General features: G+C 41.5%; 1 protein-coding gene across 12 annotated transcripts in view; it reads right to left on the bottom strand.

Moving 5' to 3' along the window:
- celf6 (CUGBP Elav-like family member 6) overlaps positions 1 to 19,921 on the bottom strand; it is an 859,092-nt gene that overhangs the window by 54,855 nt on the left and 784,316 nt on the right. For 8 of the 12 annotated variants that reach the window (XR_006309810.1, XM_043680229.1, XM_043680223.1 and 5 more), the window contains 3 exons: positions 18,782 to 18,844; positions 4,343 to 4,387; positions 3,345 to 3,425 (listed from right to left, as the gene is read on the bottom strand). Coding sequence is in view for 11 of the 12 variants with exons in the window: in XM_043680229.1 (XP_043536164.1) it covers positions 3,345 to 3,425; positions 4,343 to 4,387; positions 18,782 to 18,844 (189 nt within the window). In the remaining variant the exon portion in view is untranslated. The remainder of the gene's footprint in view (positions 1 to 3,344; positions 3,426 to 4,342; positions 4,388 to 18,781; positions 18,845 to 19,921) is intronic. The other 4 variants (XM_043680226.1, XM_043680228.1, XM_043680227.1 and 1 more) reach the window with 1 other exon arrangement.

Raw genomic sequence — 19,921 nt, forward strand, 5'->3', positions numbered from 1 at the left:
TGAACCCGGGTCTCTGGCGCTGTGAGGCAGCAGTGCTAACCACTGTGCCACCGTGCTGCCCAAACACGAGCAAACACGAAAGGCATTGCATTCCATGGAGGAGCAATAATAAAAAGATGGAAATCTCGACAACTGAACTAACAATCCAGAGAAAGCGAGCTTGAATCCTATTCACGGGAATAAATGGCACAGAAAATGTCAATACAATTGAAGACTGAGCCATGACAAGAGATATGGGTTCAAACTGATGATAGGTAAGAATAGGAATGTTGGAAAGGAATTTCACATACAGATTTACACGCAAGGTAGATATTTCAATAGAGCGATGCAGGCCTTTGTTAATACATGTCAATTCCATTACTAAGGCACAGGTGAAGGGCATTACTTAATTGACTACCTAAAGCACTTATAAACAGAGACTTTTGGGATGCTGGGATTGCTAGGTAGGAAGCAGGCATATGTCATACTACACTCTGTGAACATACTTACTATAAAGAAAAGCATTTGTTTCATACTTTGCCAACTGGCTTGAGCTCGAGATAGCAATTACAAACTGGCTTTACATTCCAAAGTCATTTTAAAATGACAGTATCAGCCATTTGCGAGGGAACCAACAAATTATTATTTAACTTAGAACAATCCAATTGGTCATCTGTAGCAGCATTAGTATCCATAATAACACACAGGCATTTTGTGAATTGTGTATCTGGACTCTTGACCTACACGTTTATGTTCCATTGTCCATGGTAAGATTGAAATCTTACGTTTTTTTAAACCTCACACTGCTGAAGGATAACAATGGGTTAATTCCTTAAGGCTCCTTAACTCCTGAAGTTACAAGTTATGGCAGAGGCCAACAGTCACAAACGTCAGTGAAGAATTAAGGGCACAATAAGGAGATGTGTCTTGCAAACACAATAGAGAATGGGGTTCCAGTCTGATGGTCTTAAGATCTGGGCAATAGAGGCAGAGGCTGCACATTTCACACAGAGATGAGGAGGAATTTCTTCCCTCAGACGGGAGTGAATCTGTGGAATTCTTTACCGTAGAAGGCTGTCATTCAGTATATCCAAGTCTGAGGTAGACAGATTTTTAATCAGTGAGGGGATCAGGGGTTATGGAGAAAAGAGGCTTATCAGATCAGCCATGATCTCACTAAATGGCTGAGCAGACTCGATGAACTGAATTGCCTAATTCCTATCTTATATCTTATGCCTTTTTGAAAGAGACAGGCTCAAGTAGTGGATAAACCTAAGGACTGAAGAGGGGGTGAAAGACTGGATTCAATTGTCAGCAGCAAGCAGGTGATTTTGTGTCTTTTCACAAAACACATTTTATTTCAATAAAAGAGAACATAAATCAGGCCACAAGTTGATCATCAGGAACTTGAGGCTTGGAGCATTGCCAAGTTTGGAGACAAGGTGGTCAAGCGGGTTTCAAGACAAGGATACAAATGTCAACAGAGTTTGGAATACATTCCTATCCCTGCAGGCAGTCAAGGGAGCCCATACACATTAGTGAATAGTTCCTTAACACCATTGGAAGAGCAACAGAGGGGTGTTTGTAAATTGGATATTAAGAGAGGAATTTAAGTTTGGAAGAGGAATTTTAGTCTCCAGCAAGGCAGGGTAAGTTTGTAGTAGACACAATTATAACTTGTCAGAAGTGGGTATTGCAGATGCTGGAGATTAGAGTGGTGCTGGAAAAGCACAGCAGGTCAGGCAGCATCTGAGGAGCAGGAAAATCTATATTTCAGGCAAAAGCCCTTCATCAGGAATTATAACTTGTGATTGCTGACTGTCCCTCTACTCTAACGATTGTGGAGAATTCAATAAGGTTCTCAGTTTCAATCTCAGAAGAAAGCTGTCTCGATTCAAGCCATACATTTGTAATTCTAGAATCACAAATCTGGCTGGGAGGGGAAAGGTCTTTGAATGAAGAAGAAAATTCCCCAAACTTCCTCAATTCACAGTGAGTGCTTGATCTCTGCAAGACTACATAAAAAGAGATTCAATTAAAGAATGCTGGCTCTGTGATTTGTGGTTTCTGAGTTGATTTATTATTGCAACATATAATGAAGTAAAGTGAGAAGTTTTGTTTTGAATCAATATAGGCAGATTATAACATACAAAGACACAGAGATCATAGGGTGATTGAACAGAGCGAGGAATACAGCAACAAAGAAGGTGCACAAAAAGCAAGATCAACATTAAATTGAAAATGTGCAAGGCCCATTCAGAAGTCGAGTAACAGTGGGGAAGAAGCTGTTCTTGAACCTGTTGCTAGCTATCTCCAATTTATAGAGGGAAAGGTATGGGAACAGCTTATGTATCTAGCCACATTATTGGTTGAAGAAAGATTTCATGACAAGGCAGATGAAAGAAATGGGAGAAAGTGAATTTTTTTTCAATGCATTTTGTATTTTAGTTTTGTATTTGTTCAAGGGATATGAACATTGCTGGTTAGGGCTAAATTTATTGCCCCATCTCTAACAGCCTAAACAGCAGTTAAGCATCAACTGTATTTGTGTGTCTGGAGTCACATTTAGGCCAGACAAGGTAAAGATGGTGGATTTCCTTCCCTAAAGAGCATCAGAGAATCATATGAGCTTTTATTTCCAACATGGTTACATGGTTGTCATTAGGCAAGCAATTTAATTACAGATGTGTTTTAAATTGAATTTCAATTTCACCATCTGCCATTTGAAACCTTGGTCCCACAACAGAAATTTGGAAATTCTGGATTGCTACTCCAGCTACCCTTCCACCTTCCCCAATAGTTCAACTTTCACAAAGAAACAGAGACATGGATATTAAATGGCTAATGCCGTTCATAAACAATGAATATAATACAGACAACTTGCAATTGTGTTGGACACAACCCATTTAGGTTCCCTTTTAAGCTTACCTGATGGATGGCCGTAAGATAAAACCAAAAGATTAATGCCTGACTGGATTACTCATGAAAGACAAGTTATGGTCACTTCAAGAAAGAAGAGATTTGCCATGCCATCTGACCTATAATCTTGTAGATTTTCCAACAAAAAGACAAGGATTCATAATCCAAAAAAAAATCACTCAAATGCTGCCACAGTGAGACCATATCAGTAAAAAAATACAGCTTTCATTTCTGTTAGGATTTAACCCAGTACACTATTATAATTCAAGACCTGTTTCCCTTCGAGATGAGATGCTCACAGTCACTTTTAAATTTCCCATACGCTTTCGCCAACATTGACAAAATACACACATTGAATCCTCCTTTATAGGTCTTTCTGAACAACGCTGTTTCAGAAGTGGCAAGTACATTGAAGTAAAATTAGGCAGAGACTCCTTCTGTCTTACCTTCTCTTTGCTGCTGAGGAATTATGGGAGGTTGCTGTGGAAACGCTTGACTAATGGGAGCATAAGCTGCTGGATAGGCCGCTGTTGGATTGCAAAAGAAGAAGTCAGTCTCGCTGTTATTTATTCATTTCCATTTATTCCAAACAAAGTAAATAATTGGCTCAAATAAAACAGTTTCTGGAGCATAGGGCAGCAAATGTCCACAAATATTGGCACATTTTGTGGAACGTTAGAGCAAAGTCTGAGATGCCCTGTTACTCGGAAATGAAGTTTACCGGTGGAGACAAGACCACTTGGTTCAACAACTGTTCCACCAAATCCCAAATCTTGTCTCAATTTAAAAAATAACTGTGGCCATCAGAGACCACATGTGTTCCTTTCATTCCTTATTTTGGCTCTTGATAGAAAGGCTACATTGTCAAAATAATGGTGACAATTATGTCTGAATTCGAGATTATTGACGATGCCTCAATGGGACCGACAGTGTGCACAAGGTCCTGTGACTGTTCTGTATGATGTTTTACTCTGAGGACTATTGGCCCCACACCAACCCGCTCCAATGTTCGGCCCTGTTAGAATGGATAGGTGACCAACAAAACGGTGGTATGTGGCAGCACTGATGATTAGCAATGACATGATGCCACCTCAGTTTCCCACCTGGTCAATTCACCATCTCAAAGGAGAAGGGTCTGATCAGTTTCGCATACGCCAAAATGCAGCTCCAGTTCAAACAGTAGGTTCACACCCAAGTATTAATGGTCCTTCCCTCAGAGGACAGAGAGCTTCTGGTTAAGTGATGTATCTGGGTAGAAGAGCAGGTTTGAGGGGCCAAATGGACCCGTTGCTCCTATTCCCAATACATAGAGGCAAGGAACAGATGGTAGTAGGGCGATTGATCTCCAACCAACCCCTCATGTCCCAGGTCACTCTCATGCATTTCCCCCTCCCTCCCTAACTGAGACAAGAGTAACACTGACAGAGGTCTGGGTGCAGGTTACCTGGCTGCACTCTTAATTGGGGAATGGAGCATGGAGCAGGAGAACCTAAACGGGGAGAAAAGGAAAGAATTATTTGACATTGCAGTTCATTCTTTTTTTTTCTCTCTGATTGGCAGGAACTGACACAGATTATCTATTTACTTAGTGAAAGGAGCAATCTACAGTCGAAGGCCTATCCCACGACTGTCGGGCCAAATATGACCCAACATGAATCAGAATGAGGAGAGAGTGAGGACTGCAGATGCTGGAGATCAGAATCGAAAGTGTGGTGCTGGAAAAGCTCAGCAGGTCAGGCAGCATCCAGGGAGCAGGAGTGTCAATGTTTCAGGCATAAGCTCTTAGTAATCCCTGCAGCTTGGAAACAGGCCCTTCAGTCCAACAAGTCCATACCAACCCTCTGAAGAGTAACCCACCCAGACCCATTCCCCTTCCTTATATTCATCCCTGACTAATGCACCTATCCTACACATCCCTGAACATTATGGGCAATTTAGCATGGACAATTCATCTAACCTGCACATCTTTAGATTGTGGGAGGAAACCAGAGCACCCAGAGGAAACCCATGCAGATATGGAGAGAATGTGCAAACTCCATACAGATAGTCACCTGAGGCTGGAATCGAACCCAGGTCCCTGGAGCTGTGAGGCAGCAGTGCTAACCACTGAGCCACTGTGCTGTCCCAAGGAATTATTCTGATGAAGGGATTATGCTCAAAATGTCGACTCTCCTGCTCCTCAGATGCTGCCTGACCTGCTGTGCTTTTCCAGCACCACACTCTTCGACATGAATCAGAGTGAGGTCATTCATGATTGATAGCAGGAAGCACATCTTCACATGAAAGATGGTGGAAATCTGGAATGTTTTTCCACTAAACACTGTTGAGACTGAGGATAATTAGTAAAAATTTTAACTTGAGATAGATTTTGGTTGGGAAAGCAAATGTTAGGTCAGCATTATGTGTCGATGGAGTTAATCACAGAATCCTTACAGTGTGGAAAGAGGCAGTTCAGCCCATCAAGTCTGCACTGATCCTTTGAAAGGCATACCATCTAAACCCAGTCCTCTGTCTTATCTCCATAACCGTGTATTTCCCATGGCCAATTCATCTACCCTACACATCTTTGGACTGTGGGAGGAAACCTACACAGGCACAGAGAGAGCATGCACACAGTCAGGAGGCTAGAATCAAACCTGAGTCTCTGATACTATGAGGTGGCAATGCCAACCACTGTGCCACCAATGCAACCCATAGGCAAGAGGCAGGTTTGTGCTGATCCAAAGAGGGCTTGCTGGATTGGGAGTGGCCAGTTCCATTTCAATACTTCTAAGAGGCTTGGGATATTCATAGCACTTTGTAAAAAACACAAATATTTATTACAGTTGTTTTCCATTTCTCATCGAAAAGTAAATACGTGTATGTGTGTGTACAAGTGTGTGTCTGTGCGAGTGTGTGCATATACATGCAAGTGTGTATGCATGTATGTGTGTTTGTATGTATGTGTGTATACATGTGCGAGTGTGTATCTGTGTGTGTGTACGTGCAAGTGTGCATGCATGTGTGTATGTGTGAGTATGCTTGTGTGTATAAGTGTGCAGTGTTGAAACTTTATTGCTGGAACAGCACAGCAGGTCAGGCAGCATCCAGGGAACAGGAGATTCGACGTTTCGGGCACAGGCCCTTCTTCAGGAATGCCCGAAACGTCGAATCTCCTGTTCCCTGGATGCTGCCTGACCTGCTGTGCTGTTCCAGCAATAAAGTTTCAACTTTGATCTCCAGCATCTGCAGACCTCACTTTCTCCTGTATAAGTGTGCAAATGTGTATGTGTGTGTATATGTGTGTGTATATGTATGCATGTGTGTGAGTGTGTATGTGTATGTGTGCGAGTGTGTGTGCATATGTATGCATGTGCATGTGTGCAAGTGTGTGTGTATATGTGTGTGTGTTTATATGTATGCATATGTGCGAGTGTGTGTGTGTATGCTTGAGTGTGTGCATGTGTATGCATGTGTGCAAGTCTGTGTGTGTGTGTGTATGAGTGAGTATATGTGTATGCATGTGTGCGAGTGAGTATGCAAGTGTGTGTGTGTGTGTGTAAGCATGCAGATTGCCACCAGATCAGGAATTTTTAATTTCTATTTATTTTGTTAAAAGATAAATTGTGGCACATGGCCCATTTGATGCCACTTCTGCCGCATAATTATTCGGGAGAGAGTGCCAACTCTGCCTGGCTCCAAACAGCGGAAGTGTCAAATGGATTCTCAATGCAACAGACTGCATTGGTTACAGTACACTTGCTGTCACCGTCATGATGTGACACTTATTCACGGGAAGGAGCATTTTTCTTCATTTTATTCTAAATCAAAATAATTAGGGAATTGATTCTCCAACCCAGCTGGCCCCAGCCCCTCTGGTTCAGTTGGAGTGACTGACATGGACTGGAGTTGGACTTGTCAACTACCGCACTGGGAACTGGTTTTCCTGAAGGTTGCGCAAAACGTAGCCTACAATCTGTTCGGCCCACCTGTCTGCAAATGCTCTCCTAACTGTCTCCACTTCAATGTTAACTTCACTTCCCATTAAGATAAAACCTTCTTTATTGTTTTCCTTGTCTTTCCCTTTGCCTCCCTCAATTGTGGAATCCCTACTGTGGAAGCAAGCCATTCGGCCCATCAAGTCCACACCAACCCTCCGCAGGGCAGCCCACTCAGACCTACCCAATGACCCTGCATTTCCCATGGCTAACCCACACATCTTTGGACTGTGGGAGGAAACCGGAGCACCCAGAGGTAACCACGCAGACATAGGGACAGCATGGAAGCTGCACACGACGGTCTCCTGTAAGTGGAATTGAACCTAGGTCACTGGCACTTTGGGGCAGCAGTGCTAACCATTGAGCCACTTTCTGTGATGCTATGGCTAACACATCAAAACACTTTAACTCAGCAAATTCAGGCAAACATTTGTGTCCTACACACCCTCTCTGACCTACCTTTATTCAACACTATCAGTAAACCCTTCTATTCATTTCTCCTATCTCACATTTCCTTAACTGGATCCATGCTGTTTGCTCTGTGGGGGCTGAGTATTGCCACAAGGGCACAGTTGCAGAAGGGGTAAAGCAGCTCTCCCAGTGTCTCATTCAATGCTTCATGGGCAAGCCCACAGAAGGAGTCTCAGTCAACCATTAAACGCAGGTGTCCTTGTGAAGGGGGAGTCAATCCAGTGTCAAGACATCTCCTCAGATACCCACACAGGTTCTCACTCAGAAGAGGGAGCTCGGTGGGAACTCAGTGTGACTTTTGCCCCTTTCTCCCAGTTCCAGGGGAGACTGTTTGCAGTGAACTGACGGCTGACACTGTGATCAACAGTAGCACAGTTGTAACGTCATTTCCCAATACTCCTACTGCTTGAGAGGCGAGGCTTCAAATTCTACTATGGCAGAATTCAATATATAAAATTTGAAATGATTCAATAATAACAACCATGGAACTTTATCATCAATTGTTGTAAAACACCATCTAATGTCCTTTAGGGAAGGAAATCTGCTGACCTTACCTGGTCTGGTCTAATGTGATTCCAGACCTACAGTGATGTGATTGACTCTTAACTGCTCTCTAAGGAAGTCACTTATTTCAAGGGCAATTCGGAATGAGCAACTTACCACTGGCACTGTCAGTGGCAACCACATCTCATGAAATAATAAAACATAAAAGTTAAATAGTCAAAAGAAGAGGGCTCAGTCCTAGAACCTCTGTAGTTCTGGAAGATTCAAGGTTAACAAATGTCCATTAAGCCCTCTAGGATTACGCTGTCTCTTTAGCTTCACTCAATCTTGCTCCTGACCCAGCTCAGCTAACCTTAGCATCAGAAAAAATGTAGGAAGAGTCAATGAGATGGAAGGAGTATCAACAGACCTCCATCAGAAGTCTTTCAGGATGCACCTTCTAACATGATAGTTTCTTCAAAATTCATAGCGACAGGGTGGATTTGATTTGATTCATTCTTGCCACATGTACCTAGGGACAGTGGAAAGTTTGTTTTGCATGTTGTACAAAGATCAGAGGGTGATTGAGGAATACAAAGTTATAGCTGCACAGAAGGTGCACAGAAAGCAAGATCAACATTAGATTTGAAATTTGAGAGGTCCATTCTTTCTAATGCAGAAGTGATAGTGCAGGGAGCAGGGGTCAAAGGGGTCAGAAATTCACTCCAGAATCTGCTTTCAGTGGAAACATCACTTCCCAAAACTCCTCCTGCTCCAGAGGTAAGGGTTCAACTTCTAACACGGCAGCTAGTAAATTCTGAATTCAAGAAATCAAATTTGACATGACTCAGTAATAATGGCCATGGAGCCATCATTGATTGTTGCAAAACATCATCTAATGTCCTTTAAGGAAGCAAATCTGCTGTCCTTTCCATCAAAGTTGAAATTCTGAAAATTATCGGAATATTTCGGGTCGCCTACCCTCCGGGATTGTCCAGGTTGCAAACCAAAATCTAGGACATTAGAATTGTTTATTTTTAATTTTCTTCGAGCGCTTCCATTTGTGAATTAGAAGAAAATTTGGGGATGAGGGAGAGATTTATTTGGTCAGCAGTTAAAGACCTGACTACACTGTTAACAGATTAATTACCAATTAGTGTGTGAAGTCAATGTTAGACAAGCAGTGGTCAAAAAGCAGTTGGGAAGCAGGAAGTCATGTGAAGAAGCCTTTAAGAATATGCCCTGCCAGAGTTGCGAGCACTGATATAGTTTGAATGAGGGACATTGTCCTGGCATGACTTGGACTGAGCATGACAGGCAACATGAAGAAGCATTTTGACATTGGAGAATTGAATGCAATATCCAGATCATTCAGAGTCAGACCACATGTATGCAGCGGCCCAACTCCCCAAGATCCCACAGTCAAATGCCAGGTTGGAGACAAGGACATTGTTAAGCAGATCCCTGATCTTCCTCACAGACCAGCATGCACTCCAGCAAAACCCTTCTGGAATTTCCGGACAGATTTCTCGGGAAACTGATTGATTCATAATTCTGAAATCAAAAGTATCAAATATCAGCAGATAACCCTTGAAGAATCGTGTTCTAAACTGTTGGCACATTCTTGAAATTAAGGAGAAAAGAAACAAAGAACTGCAGATGCTGAAAATTAGAAACAAATCAGAAATTGCTGGAAAAACGTCAGCAGGTCTGGCAACATCTATGGAGAGTTAAAGCAGAGTTAGCATTCCAGGTCCAGTGACCCTTCTTCAGAACAGACCCTCCTTCCAAAGAGGGGTCACTGGACCTAAAACGTTAACTCTGCTTTTTCTCCACAGATGCTGCTAGACCTGCTGTGTATCTCTAGCCATTTCTGTTTTGATGCTTGAAATTAAGGGCTCAGGTATCTAGGATTAAACGGTCTTCTCTCCCTGGTTAGACCAAATATCTAAGGCCCCAGCCTTTATCCCTGTGGGTAGGAATTGCAGACACAGCTCACTGCAGTACAGTTCAAGGGAAAATGTGGTTCTCATTGTTCCAGTTTGTCTTGTTCACTCATGACCCAGGTAGTCATTGTCGAGAGAACAAAAGAATACAACCCACTAACATCTTAAAGCCCCAGATCTTGTCCTGTCAGAAATCATACGTTAAATTTTCATTGAAACATTGGGCACTTGGTAACTGTGACACTAAGCTCTTCAGGGGATGAAGTAATCATTATCCTGAGACAGAATGAACAAGTGAACATCTTTCTGCGCTGTTCCGTCTGCATTTTGAATTAGTTCATAATGAGAAAGCAGCTGATTCTCCATGTGGTAAATGACAGGCTCCAGGAATCTCTGCAAGGTGATTATCCCCTCCCTCGTGTCAGTTCCTATAACCTCCACCACAAGTGGGACGGCATGGTAGCTCAGTGGTGAGCACTGCTGTCTCACAGCGCCAGGGACCCGGCTTCGATTCCTGCATCGGGCAACTGTCTGTGTGGAGTTTGCACGTTCTGTCTGTATCTGCATTGCTCTGGCTTCCTCCTACAGTCCAAAGGATGTGCGGGTTAGGTGAATTGGCCATGCTAAATTGCTCATAGTGTTAGGTGCATTAGTCAGGGGTAAATCTAGGGGGTCGGTTGCTAAACAGACGATTGGTGTGGACTTGTTGAGCCGAGGGGCCTGTTTCCATAGTGTAGGGAATCTAATCTAGTCAAGTCTTTCTGGCTTCTTTCCAATATCGATCAATGAAGTGACCAGCATTGATTCATTAGAGCTCAGACTTGCTGCCGCAAAGCGAAGACAGTCGTTGCTGAGCTCTGGAAGCTCCTAAGATCAGTCAGGGTCAATACTGCCAGTTGTCAATCTGGCATGGCCCAGGTGGATAACAAATCCATGGGCAAATCCACTGAGGTCAGAAGCAAGCTGGTCTTTGATGCTGCTAATTAAAAGCTTTGTCAATGCTCCCCAGTAAGGCTTATGCATGAAGATTAATGACTTGTGGCTGTTAAGACATTACAGGAAGACAGTTGAATTGTCAACAACCACCCTGCGTAGGATCACTTCCATCTTCACCACCTCATTCAGAAATTAGTTGGACAATTAAGGGACAAGTAGGGTGACTCATCAGTTCCACGATAATACCTTCCAGATCATGAGATGGAGCAATGAAAGCTCTCTACTCAATTTCACTTCACTCGAGTTGTTCATGTTATCTGGTGTTCTGATTTAGGATTTACGAGCTAGCAACTTCCAAAAGCAGCCATTTTCTAATCTCCAACTCCAGAGCAAATGAGGATATTTCAAGGATTAACTTTCCTTGCCCTTTGTTTCCGTGCATTGAGGAATGAAGGAAAATCAGCCAGGCAGGGAAGCACATCCGGCAAGGGACTCTTATCAACTTAAAGCTCAGAGATCATCAATGTACTGAAGTATCTGCTTAAATGGACTCCTTTATCAGTCTGGGTTAGGTTTTAATGGTTAACAATCCTTCTTTTAATTCATTCACAGGCTCTCTACTCAAATGCTGGGCCAGCATTTAATACTCATCCCCATTTGTTAGGAGTCAACCACTTTGCCATGGGTTTGGAGTCACATGGAGGCCAGACCAGGTAAGGATGGCAGTTTCCTTCCTTGAAGGACCAGGTGGTTTTTTCCCCCCCACCGACATGGTCATCATTAGACTCTTAATTTAAGATTTGTTTTTCATTGAATTCAACTTCCACCATCTGCCATGGCAGGATTTGAACCTGGGTTCCCAGAACATTTCCTGCATTGCTGGATTAGTATGCTAGTGATAATACCACTAGGCCACTGCCTCCCTGCTTAGCACTTGAGAAAGAGATCAAGCAGACTGGTGTTAATCCGACATTGTATCACCCAGAGTGCAGTAGAAATTTGGAACACCCTACTCCAAGAACGCTGAAAGAATTTGCGACTGACATTAGGTCTGGATATCAAAGGGATGGAGAAAAGGTAGATAAATGGAATTCAGGTACAGATCAGCCTGGATCGAATGGGTTCACTAGACAAGCTGAGTTTTTAAACAGTGATTTGACAAGAATCCAAACCAAATCAAAATCATATGGAACAGAGATGGGGAGTCACAGTACTTGTGCACAATATTGGCAATGCTCATTAATGTAGCACGGTCAACAATCCCCTCAATTTTCTTTGACAAAGCTAGGAATTTCTCCAACAAAGAGGCTGCCATACCTCTCCCACCCTGTCAATTTAACAAAGTGTATATACATAAATATTAATTTGGTCATCCAAATGCTGAAGAACAACAGTTTGTTGAAACCTTTTGCCCAGTACTCATCAGGACAATCCACAAAAATATTAAAGCAAAGGGGAAGAAACATAAATATTGCACGAGAGGTCAGTGCTGGTTGCTTGGCAAGTGAACACTGATTGGTAAAGGCACTGTCATGGAGGATGCACCAAATAATGATGACTAGCAATTAACTTTCAAGCTTTGTTTAAATTTTTAGTCAGGTGGGTTGATTCTAATTGATCATGGCAATGTTCTGAGTAATGAACTAAAGAATGGCTATCACCTAGTTTGTTCAGGTGAAACGAGTGCAGCGCATGCATATGTTCCTTCTGTCTGCAATGAATAGAGCCCTGTGTTTTAATATACCTGGCTTCCTGAATGCATAAATGTATCAGATTGTGAGTCTGATTGATTATTCTAAATTGTTTGTTGGTATAATCCTTTGCACACTCAGAATAATTTTGCAAATGTTGTCCAATTGCAATATTACTTCCAATGCTGGACATTATGCTCTCAGTTTGTGCAAGTGAGGACTGTTTGGGTGTAATCAGTACAACGCTTGTTGCAATAGCAGACGGGATACACTGTTTGATACAATCCACCAATCTTTGGGACTTCTGGCTTACTAGCCTAGCACTGCACCGGCACTGAAATTCATATACCACTTTACTCATTTGTGGGAGGTGCAGAATGTCTTTTTGGCTTGACAGCAACATTCTATAAGTAGTGGTCCTGCCAAATGGTTGAGCAAATTACTATAGCCAATTCTGAGCATTTTTTTCACTTTTGTGATGAAGGACTCGTTCACAATTGTGAAGACCTTACAGGACTTTTATATCAATAGAAATGCGGTGCTCATGTACTTCTTTGATATTATTTGGAGGAGCTGGTGTTGGACTGGGGTAGACAAAGTTAAAAATCACACAATACCAGGTTATAGCCTGAAAGGTTCATTTGGAAGCACTAGCTTTCAGAGTGCTGCTTCTTCATCAGGTGGTTGTGGAGCAGAACCAGAAGACACAGAAATCACAGCAAAAGGTTACAGTCTCATACAGCTGAAACAATATATTGAACAAACCTAGATTGTTAGGTCTTTCATCTTTTAGAATGGGTTTGCTGGTTTTGGTTCTTTAATATGTAAATCCTAGAACTTTTAAGTTACATTCTCAAGATAACTTAAGGTTTTATAACGACAGGTGACTTCTCAGCTCAGACAATGCCTTAAATGTGTGAGGTTAGAGTCTGTCCGTATCCTGAACTTGAGTCAGACTGGTTCTATTTTCAAAGTGGAATTTACAGAATACTACATGGATTGACTGCCTGCAGATTTTGCACTTTTTGAGCAAAATAGAATGTATCTGCAAATAGAATTTTTCTTTGACACTACCAGCCTATTCAACAACATATCACTCAAGAATGCAATAGGTTCCATCTCTAGATCATGGTAATCTTGACCCATCTTAAAACTGTGAATCAATATTCACTGAATTCATAAACCGAGTAACTCATGCAGTTTGGGTCTGTTTAAATGACACCAAGTAGACAGTGTTGCCATTATAACAACATCAGGCTGGAAATACAGGTCTGATTGAGAAATAAGGATCACTAATTAGGTTGAATACAAATTAGTTAGTTAGTTAATTTAAAAATTAAAGAAATATATTTAACAATAGAGAATCATGTAAGAGCTAACTATTAAAGATGCCATTAGCAAGAAAGACTAGAAAGGTCCACTTTAAAATCAAGATGTACCCTAGAAGGGAGCATGGAGACAGCACAAATATACGATATATTAACTTAATAAACTTTATCACAGAGTCATACAGTACGGAAACAGACTCTGTGGTCTGAACCAGCTGACCAGACATCTTAAATTAATCTAGTCTCATGTGTCAGTATTTGGCCTATATCCCTCTAAACCCTTCCTATTCATATAGCCATCCAGATACCTTTTAAATGCTATAATTGTACCAGCTCCACCACTTCCTCTGGCAACTCATTCCATATATACAACACCTTCTGCATGAAACAATTGCCCTTGAGATCCCTTTTAAATCCTTCTCCTCTCATCTTAATCTTATGCCCTCTTGTTTTGGACTCCCCTACCCTGGGGAAACCCTATGAATAGGTTCACTCTATCCATGCTCATTATGGTTTTGTAAACGTCTGTAAGCTCATCCCTCAGCCTCTGACACTCCTGAGAAAATAGCCTTAGCCTATTCAGCCTCTCCCTATAGCTCAAACCCTCCAACCCTGGCAACATCTTTGTAAACCTTTTCTGAACTCTTGCAAGTTTAGCAACATCTTTGCCATAGCGGAGAGACCAGAATTGAACACAGTATTCCAAAAATAGCCTAACCAATATCTTGTACAGCTGCAAATAATATCCCAACTGCTTTACTCAATTCACTGACCAATAACGGCAAGCACACCAAATACCTTCTTCAATACTCTGTCTATGTGCGACTCCACCCTGTCTACTTGTGAACTAAGAACCTGCACCCCAAGGTTTCTTTGTTCAGCAACACTCCCCGAGAGCCTACCATTAAGTGTTTGAGTCCTGCGCTGATTTGTCTTAACAAAATGCAACACCTCATATTTATCTAAATTAAACTCCATTTGCCACACCTCGGACCACTGGCCCATCTGATCAAGGTCTGTCACTGGGAAGAAAGTCTGGAATGAGATAAGGCAATATCACACCTAAGAGTGAAGATAAAATGTCAATTATAGGAGGAATACTGGAACCATCCAACTGATAAGAGATAGCAAAGATCCTTATCGTCTGATTTCATTAGAAATCAGGATAAGACAACACCCACAGGTACTGAGAGAAAAAAACCTTTAACAGAAGATTTCATTTGGAATGAAAGAATAAGGGAAGGATAAAAGAAATAACCATACAACAGTATAAAACTTCTTAAATAAATTTACTGAATAAAAGTTCAACTTTGTAAAGGAATCTACAGGGAGCAACTCTAACCTGACTCACCCTAAACGAGTTATTAAGGAACAATGTTAAATGATATAACATTACGTGAAAGTGGAAGGAATCTATACAGAGGGTTTATATCCACATATGAAAAGCAGGAGGAATTCAAATAATATAAATCAAATAATAAACCACCTTTTGGGCAGTTTGGTGGTTCAGTGGTTAGCACTGCTGCCTCACAGCATCAGGCACCCAGGTTCGATTCCACCTTCAGGTGACTGTGTGGAGTTTGCACATTCTCCCCGTGTCTGCGTGGGTTTCCCTCCGCGTGCTCCGGTTTCCTCCCACAGTCCAAATATGTGCAGGTTAGGTGGATTGGCCATGCTAAGTTGCCCATAGTATTCAGTGTGTAGGTTTAGTGATTAGCCATGGAAAACGCAGGGGTATTGGGTTGGGTCTGGGTGGGATGTTCTCCGGAGGGTTGATGGGCTAAATGGCCTACTTCCACACTACAGGGATCCTATGGATCCACTCCACTGGGTGAAGATATCTTACTTGGGGCTTTAAAGACAAAAGTAGGATTCTATTAGATTTGATATCGTCTTCTGATAATTAGTAAATTAGTAAATCATCCCATTTAGGTTTTCTGTTCCAACTAAAACAAACCCTGTTCTCTATATGCTCCTTTAGTGGGCAAGCATATGCCCACTAAAGGCATTTGACTGTTCCATTTCAAACATGACTTGAGTACAGTCTGGAGCCCATTAAGATATGGAAGGAAATTCCATGAAATAACATGAAGCTGATGTCATACGTCACCTGCATGTTGGAAACATGCAAAGGACAGGAGTTTGAATGTCATTCCATCAAATGCACCTTTCTCATGGAATCCATGGTGAAATGATGTGTAGTTTTTAACTTTTCTCCAGACAATTGCAATAAAAGGAATTTCCCTGCTACCTCCTGTTTGCTGATTCAGGCTTGTCAATCCCACAAACACTTAGTTGTGAATTTATCCCACCAAGAAAGTACCAGCTCCAGAATGTTACCTTCTGATAAATAGTTTGCCAAATTTAAATAAGTCTATAAACATAGATCACAGAAACTCTACAATGTGGAAACTGGCCATTTGGCCCTAAAAGTCCACACTGACTCTCCGCAGAGTAACCCATCCCCCTTCCCTATTTCTCTAGATTTACCCCGTACTGATGTACCTACCCTACACATTCCTGAACACTACAGGCAATTTCGTATGGCCAATTCATCTAACCTGCATATCTTTAGATGATTAAACTAGATTAGATTATTTACAGGAACAGGCCCTTTGGCCCAACAAGTCCACACCGACCCTCAAAAAAGCAACCCACCCAGACCCATTCCCCTACATTTACCCCTTCACCTAACACTACGGACAAATTAGCATGGCCAATTCACCTAACCTGTACATTTTTGGATTGTGGGAGGAAACCTGGAGTACTTGGAGAAAATCCACGCAGACACGGGGAGAATGTGCAAATTCCACACAGACAGTCACCTGAGGCTGGAATCAAACTCAGGTCCCTGGTGCTGTGAGGCGGCAGTGCTAACCACTGAGCCACCGTGGATCCCAGGTATTTTAATGCTCTGACATTTCTCTATATAAAACCCACACTTGCCCATTAAAGGAGCACATAGAGAGTAGGATTTGTTTCAGTTACAACAGAAAAACTTAAATGTGATGATTTACTAACTTAGTAACTATCAGAAGACAATGTCAAATCTAATAGAAGCCTATTTTAGGTTATTTTTATCTATCCAAGAACATGTAGGAATATTTAAGAGTAAATATTTAAGAATATTTCAACATTTAGAATAAAATTTTACTTTAAAGCCCCAAGTAAGCTATCTTCTCCCAGTGGAGAGGATCCATAGGATTCCTTTCCGTGATGTTTTGGTTCAGAAATTGGACAGGGCATTTCTCTACTGCAAACCACAAACTTGACACTCACGGGTTAATTTACTCTGAATGGGTAAGGCAACTCAAAAGCTTTGAATGTGAAGTTAGCTTTTTCATGCTGCCATGATGCAGTAACAACATGAATGGAATGTACTATTACCACGATATCAAGCCAAAAGGGCATTCTGCTGATCACACAAATGAGTAATGTGGTATATGAATTTCAGTGTTGATGTGATGCCAGATAGGTAGGCTGAATGCCCCAAGGATTGGTACATCATGTCAAACAGCATGTCCTCCTGCTGTCCACAGTGGGCAAAGTGTTGACTGTGGCCCAGAAGTTCACACTTGCAAAACTTCCACCATAGTGTGTAATATTCGAAAACATTTTGTGATTGGACAACATCTGCTTGAGATTGCAAAGTACAATGCTGACAACCAATTTAGGGTTGCCAATTGGGCTCGCAGTATAGTATATCTGCATGTACTGGATAATACAGACATTAATACTCTTCTTTGCAGACATAAAGTCCGTGGGGACCCATCAACTCAACAAAATAGATGACAGCTATGTTCTCTTAATTCTTGGGACAATACTTTGATCAATCAGTGACAACTACCTGGTTTAAATTTACACAAACGTTGGTAGTTAACTGTCATTCGTCACCAACTGCTCTATGCGCACACTTCTATCAGAGATCATGTGATAACTAAGTAGCATTTTCTCTCACATTAATGTTGGTTCTCCCTTTAAATTTTTATTCTTGGAAATTGTCATATGAGTGCAATGCGAAAAGTTTCAACAAAATGCTTTTTTTTCAGTAATACTAGAGCATATATAACTAAAGTCATTATTTTTATATTGTGGGGCAAACATCAAAATCAATTCAACTTCACAGAATCCCAATGCTCATTATAATGATGCCTTCAAAACAGAGCAAGACAAAGGTGCCTTAGTGTTTCATACAAACAATAACTTATTAATAGTCCCTTCAAGGCAGTAAACTCAATATATTCGTTTCAGTTTGCAATGTCACACCGAGATATTTGCCTTGTAATTGCTTCTCAGTAAATATTTTTAGTGATTTTTTTGTTCCACTTTCCTCAAAGAGTTGCACTGGCCGGTGGGGTGGGGTGGGGTGGGGTTCAGATACAAAGTGCCCAGTGGTTTATTTAATCAGAGCTGCTCCAACCCTGACTCAACAGCCACAGATGCCCAATGTGGAGTGACTGGACAACGCCAGTCATGAATTTTTAACCAATGTGTCTGTCGTTGCACTGGTGCCCAGGAGCTGATGCCAAGTTCCTCCAACTAATGGCTCAGTTCAGCGAGCACCAAACAGACCTCAGATCAAACCAGGACTCCGTCTGGTCTGTCTGGCTGGCTTGCTGTTTCTCCACACAGTTGCACACTCACAGAATGAAGCAACATCGAAGGAAACTATTTGGCCAGTTGGACTAAGCAATTAATCCCGTTCCTTCTACACTATTCTTTTAGCCTTGCAAATATTTTCCCTTCAAGTATTTTATCTTCCGTAAGTTATTCTTAATAACACTCTTCGCCCTTTCAGGCAGTGCACTCCATTTCATCGCAAATGTCTTGAGAAAGAAAATACAAGGATATAGCAAAGAAAAAAATCTAATGACAGCTATTTATTGCAGCTGTTATTCCCTCTGTGCCCAAACTGCTTGTTACAATATTACTTGCCTTTCCCTGTTAATATAACATCAAACTTGAATTTTCACTATCAACAGAACTGAGAGGAAACATGTTGTTGTACACACACACACACACCCCATAATTAAGAATGCAATATTAATGACCTGTATAGTGTTGCATGCCTGCGTAAGCTTGCTGTAAGGGATCGGCCACTGTTGGACTTTGTGCTAGGGAGAAAAAGAGGAAGGAGAAGCAGAGAATGAATAAGGCAGATTGGTCAGTGTCAAATACAGCAGGGATGTGCAATAATACTTTCTTAAGCAGAATGGAGCCATGTCAAGGGAGCAAGAGAGAGAGTATGCGAGCAAGAGAGGAGGAGAAAGATTGAAACTGTGCCAAAGGCTTAGTTTCTTTCGCATATAACCACAAGAACTCAAAATACAAGCACATCATCTAGAAGCACACATGTTGTACATTATCTGGATTTAATCTAATGGGAGGGTTTCAATTTGGATTCCAGAGAGATGTTTTCCGATTATTTGGTCTTGCCTTCTTTTAGATATTTGAGAGGGTAAACGTAGTGGGGAAGAGTTGGCAGCATCTAACTATGATATCTCAGCTACCATGAGAGTGGGGCAGGCATAATGGACCAACTGATCTTTTCCTCCCTCTTATTTTTGTAGTTTCATTTCCTACACGGCGATATATGTTCATTTGAATCATGAAGGCACACAATGTATCTTATGCTCTTTACGTCTTGATTGTCAGCAGCCACTGCATTGACTAATTAGCCTTAGCTTCAATCATTAATTTATCTCTGAATTCACCGGGTCTTTAACTGGGGACAGCCAGGCCATGCCAAATCCACAACTTACTCTGAACTGTGCATTGACCAATGGCATTTGTTTTGATTCTCCTAAGGCCAAGAAATACTTTGAAATGCAAAATGGCCAAAGTGTGCCGCACACAATGGATAGGGGGTGAAAAGGCACTTTTGCTAAGTTTGGGAATTATATAGTGATTTAGTGCACAGTGTTTGATAGGAAACTGGTATCTCATGGGATAGAAGTCAATTGGAACAGTTTGGAATTCCTCAGAATGGGTCACACTGGAACAAATGGAAAGTCAGATCATTGAAAATCATTTAATACATTGCAATTCCTTAAGATGAAACTTGACAAGAAAAGACCTGAGAAAATGTAATCTTTGTTTCAAATACACAGTTAAACAGTTAATAAAATGTTCTTGGTCACCATGTATCAGTCGAATAAAAGTCACAGAATGATAGCTTAATAACATACAGA

This window comes from Chiloscyllium plagiosum, chromosome 40 (genome assembly GCF_004010195.1).
Source record: "Chiloscyllium plagiosum isolate BGI_BamShark_2017 chromosome 40, ASM401019v2, whole genome shotgun sequence".
Taxonomy (NCBI): Eukaryota; Metazoa; Chordata; class Chondrichthyes; order Orectolobiformes; family Hemiscylliidae; genus Chiloscyllium; species Chiloscyllium plagiosum.